The sequence below is a fragment of the Alligator sinensis genome, unplaced genomic scaffold (assembly GCF_000455745.1).
Source record: "Alligator sinensis unplaced genomic scaffold, ASM45574v1 scaffold227_1, whole genome shotgun sequence".
Classification (NCBI taxonomy): Eukaryota; Metazoa; Chordata; order Crocodylia; family Alligatoridae; genus Alligator; species Alligator sinensis.
Genome location: NW_005841966.1, coordinates 2,383,250 through 2,387,869, shown reverse-complemented (window position 1 = coordinate 2,387,869; position 4,620 = coordinate 2,383,250). Strand labels below are relative to the sequence as shown.

Genomic DNA, 4,620 nt, shown 5'->3' with positions numbered 1-4,620 from the left:
CAAGAGCGGGGATCACATCCTATGAATTGACTGGTACCATCAGTGGGGGTGGGCTAACCTGAAACAAGCGGAACTTGAAATCATGCTGAATGTCCCTTTTAGCGCAGGACAGTTGGGTATATTGCTGAGGAAAGCAGAATTTATCACATTTGGGCCTGACCTGGGAAGGTGATGAACACCTGCAGTTCCCATCAAGATCAATGGGAGCTGTAGATGCTCAGCAGCTCTTTTTGTAGGTCACCGTTTAAAGAGACACTTCACAACATCCTTTGACAGTCACCTTTGAAAGGAGAATCTCCACCCGGTGTACTTTTAGTTCCTCTCTTTTTCCTGGAGGTTTCTCATTACAGGGATTCATGGAAATGGAACAAGGTGAAGGTTGTAATCAATCCTGTCTCAAAGGAACCAGAATGTAATCTGGTTCTGTTACACACTCCCCTGCAGATCTCCTTGGTGGTATTTTCTCAGTAAATGAAATAGAAACTCCAAAAGAAGAGCCCTAAGTACAGAGTGTTTATAAGGACCCCTCTGGCATTACAATGAAATAGAAAAATATGCACATGGACACAAGGTGTCATGTTCATGTTTAATGTCCTTCAGACAAACTGAACCCCGAATCCTTATACTTTAAGTAGCAGAAGAGGTTAGGGCACTAGTTGACAAGAAAAGAAAGGAAATCCTGTCATTTTGCCATCCTTCACAACTGCTCAACAAGGTTGCGGATTATTCTACTTCATACTTACACGGCGCTTTGTTTTCATCACACTTTACACAATTAGGGTAAACCTTCAAAAGTGATTTAGGAGCTCACATCCTATTGAAAGTCCCTTTGAAGGTAGAACTTTGGCTTCAAAGTCAGAAATGTTATCCTTGCTCTGATTACTTCTCGCAATAATGCTGCAAGACAAGGCAGTGTTGGTGATGATGGTAATGGTGATTTCCATTTTCACAGAAGGGGAATATAATATAAGAATGAACAGTCCAGTGACTGGTGTCTTTAGGCTAGCATCATATCAGGTCAGGAGTGTCTCATTCCCCATTGTGCCCAGTTTCTTCGACTGCACTCATTCCCAAGCTGAATAGGGACAGAGCAAGTATTTAATTTCAGCTGGGGGGGGGATGTGTATCATTGGGGCTGAAAATACAGGGAGGTATTTAATGATGTGTGATCCATATCAGGCACTGAACACAAATCTGTGGTGTTTCTTTTTTGCTGAAGGGTAAATCTGAGTTACTGGAAAGATAGGCAATTTACCATGGTTATAAAGTACCTACATCAATAGCAGGTATGGGAACTAATTTTGCCTTCTGCTTAAATAATTGAAAAATACTACCCTCACCTCTGGAAACAGCAAAGTCTATCAGAAAGGGTGTGAGACTAGGAGTCAGCAGGCTTGAGCTCTAGCCCTGGCTCTGACACCAATCTGGTATGTGAGATTTGACAACTCATTTGACCTCAGTTTCCCTTCCCATTGTTTGTCTTGCCTGCTAGTATTGTAAGCTGCTTGGGGAAGTGATGGTGTCTAATTATACCTGCATGCAATGTCTAGCATTGCATGGCTCTAATCTTTGTTAAGCCCAGCAATAAAACTAAGTGCTGTATGGTGCCATATGGATACATCACCATACATTCATGGAGAGAGTAAAGGAATGAAAAGATGCTCCAGAACAGTCACAAAATCCTGGCTTGACCAACCATTGCAACCTGTAATAATAGAGGTGTGGGGTTCAGTCATCATAGCAATTTTCCTAAGTAAGCATTGGCACAGTTAAGCACTCTTATATTTTATTAAACTCTAGCAGTGCACTGAACTCATTCCCCCAGGCTGACCTTGACCCTGCTTATTATAGAAAGGTTAATTTTTTACCATAGTGTGGGAGGGAAACCTTCACTTCAATATTTCTTGGCTCTTGCACTTGATTTTGCAACAGTAGCACTCATTTAACAGGAATGTGTTTAATGTTGATATCTATTTATACAGCAGAACAGAGAAAACGTAAAGCTGAGACTGGAGATTAAACCACTACTGAGGTTTTGGTTTTGAGGTTTCGAAAGTTATGAGGAGATAACTTGCATTTCTAAGGGCTACAAAGCCAGCCTGACTTGTGTGGTTTATACCACCTTGTTCACATACTATCCCTCTAGGCTTGCCTTCAGCTTTACGACAGTTTGGCAGAATTTGAGTGTTATCATACCAGGAAAAGTGTTGTTGGTATCACAGCTATGTTACTCCACGATCCTTACGATATTTAAGTATTAGCATAGACATTGGCTGCATCTACATTACTGCTCATTACTACTGCATAGTAGCTCATTACTACTGTGCAGTAGCATCGCCAGGCACAAACCGTAATGTGAACTACTGCGCACAAAGCATCACTAGGCAACTATGCTGGGACGCTACTGTGCATTAACCACAGTTACTGCGCAGTCATTTAGTACATGGTTATGCAAGCACTAAATGACTGCGCAGTAACAACTGCACGGTGGGCGGCTTGTGTAAACGCTCCCATTCCTACTTACATCTCTCAGAACAGAAGCAATTATTCTGTATGTTGGCCTCCATTTTTCCCCTCCCATTCTCCCACTTGCCTTTTATTGCAACCATTCCTCCTCCTCTCCCACTGCTGCTGCTTTTCTTCCGCTTTTCTTTTTCTCAGCATCCCTGGAAACTGTCCTCGCATAATACAGCCTACTGCTTCATTAACAAACATAAGAATACTTGGGCTGGAAAAATAAACTGCTCCTATCCAAGCTCCCTGGCTGAAGGCGAACAGCTGGGTTTGCTGCTTGGAAGGACTGTGTAGCACAGATCCACGTCTAGACCGTCTGCAGTGTCCCAGCTGAGGTGAGGCAAGGAAACTGCCTGTGAGCTGGAGGGTTTCCTATCACACTGCTGGTCTGCATTGTCAACATCGATCTGCTCAGGCTTTACTGCAGGCTTTTCATTGCTCGCCCGGTGCTCTCAGTGCATCTGGAGAAGCAACCAGGAGCCATCTTGCTTTTACTACTTCTGTTCTGGACCTGGCAAGCTCTGCAGCAGTAAAAACAATAAAATGTCTGTACAAATAACATTGCAGGGGCTGGCATCTGTGCATGTACATTTACAGGTCATTTTGGAAATGGCCCTTACTTTACAAGCACAAAAAATATTAAAATATGATATCAAAATAATAAGTAATGTATTTTCCATAAATGTATGACCAGAAAACTCTGCATAATTCCCATTTCCGCACCCCGCCCCTGCAAAAAAAAGGTGTCTGGAGTGTTTCAGTTGCTAAATAGCTTATTTCCATATAGGCTTGAGCTATCCCAACTCATTGCAATGAAATGTTTTTCCTTATTAGGTCAGCCTTTCCTAGACCTGGGCAAATGATGTTTCAACTACATATGGCTAAGAGGTGTGGTGTCAGCGAGTAGCAAGAGAAATCGTCTCAGGTGGGAATGCTTTTGGGACCACCTGAGTGAAATACTGCATTCTCTATTGCCTTTCTGTCTGGAAAGGGCACAAGAAATCCACAATTTGAAGGCAGCAGCTGGTTTCAGCTAAAAACACCGTCCCTCTGCTGACACTTGTTCTGTTTCATTTTCCTTCTGCAGTGGCTAAGGAACCCAGGCCCGCAGCATGAGAAACGAACTCTGTTTGGAGACATGGTGTGCTTCTTGTTTATAACTCCATTGGCGACCATCTCCGGCTGGCTGTGTCTGCGGGGAGCAGTGGACCATCTGCACTTTAGTAGTAGGCTAGAAGCTGTTGGCCTCATTGCACTCACTGTCGCACTCTTCACCATTTACCTCTTTTGGACCCTAGTAAGTGCTGATTTTCAGTTAACTATCACATAAGAGGGAGGGGGGGGTGAGCTCATTTTGATCCCATGAATGCCAAGTAACATTATGGAATAACCCTATAGAATTAAAATGGGAAATGATCACCTTTCCATGGCTCTTTTGGACCGCCGGCTATAATTTAATAGAGACTTGCCATAGAATTCTGTAAGACCCCTGTACAAAGACTGTCATTTTCTATTACATTCTGTAATTTTCCTTTAGTTATGGCTGTAGGAAACCTTGTAATTTCATCCCAATTAAATTCCATTAGAGCTCCTGCATAAAGGCAGTTTGCCTTTGGTATTTGGTAATTACCGAATCTGAAGGCCCCAGGGGATGGCAGGAAGAAGTCAGTGAGCAGTAGAGGGGAGAAAAGTTCAAGACAAATGCCACAGAAGTGAACTGCCATCAAAGCCATTGGATGGAACAGGGAGAGGTACAAGACAGCCCTGCATGTTTAATATGGCTGCCATGAGGCAGTGGCATAATAAGTCCTCTATTCTAGTTTGATTTTTGTAATCTTAAAGAGTACAAAAGTTCCAGATTCAATCCTAGTAGAACATTTTTACTTCCCTATATACTTAGGGTTCCATCTATTCTGCTGTTGAATTTACTACAGAATCCTCACCTTTCTGTGGACTAATGTGTGAGCATCTAAGTGTCCTTTTAAAAACATCAATACAACCAACCTCTTTTCATCTCTCAGAAGGTTGTGATGAACCTTTTCCAAATGGGGACAGAATGTAAAGGTTGGTCTCTTATGAGAAAGTTGGCATCAAAATTAGCCATAT

General features: G+C 42.6%; 1 protein-coding gene across 3 annotated transcripts in view; it reads left to right on the top strand.

Annotated features, from left to right (window-relative positions):
• MARCH3 (membrane associated ring-CH-type finger 3) overlaps positions 1–4,620 on the top strand; it is a 114,874-nt gene that overhangs the window by 100,949 nt on the left and 9,305 nt on the right. For all 3 annotated transcript variants that reach the window (XM_006020723.3, XM_014518553.2, XM_025200408.1), the window contains exon 4: positions 3,602–3,811. In XM_006020723.3, the coding sequence (XP_006020785.1) occupies positions 3,602–3,811 (210 nt within the window). The remainder of the gene's footprint in view (positions 1–3,601; positions 3,812–4,620) is intronic.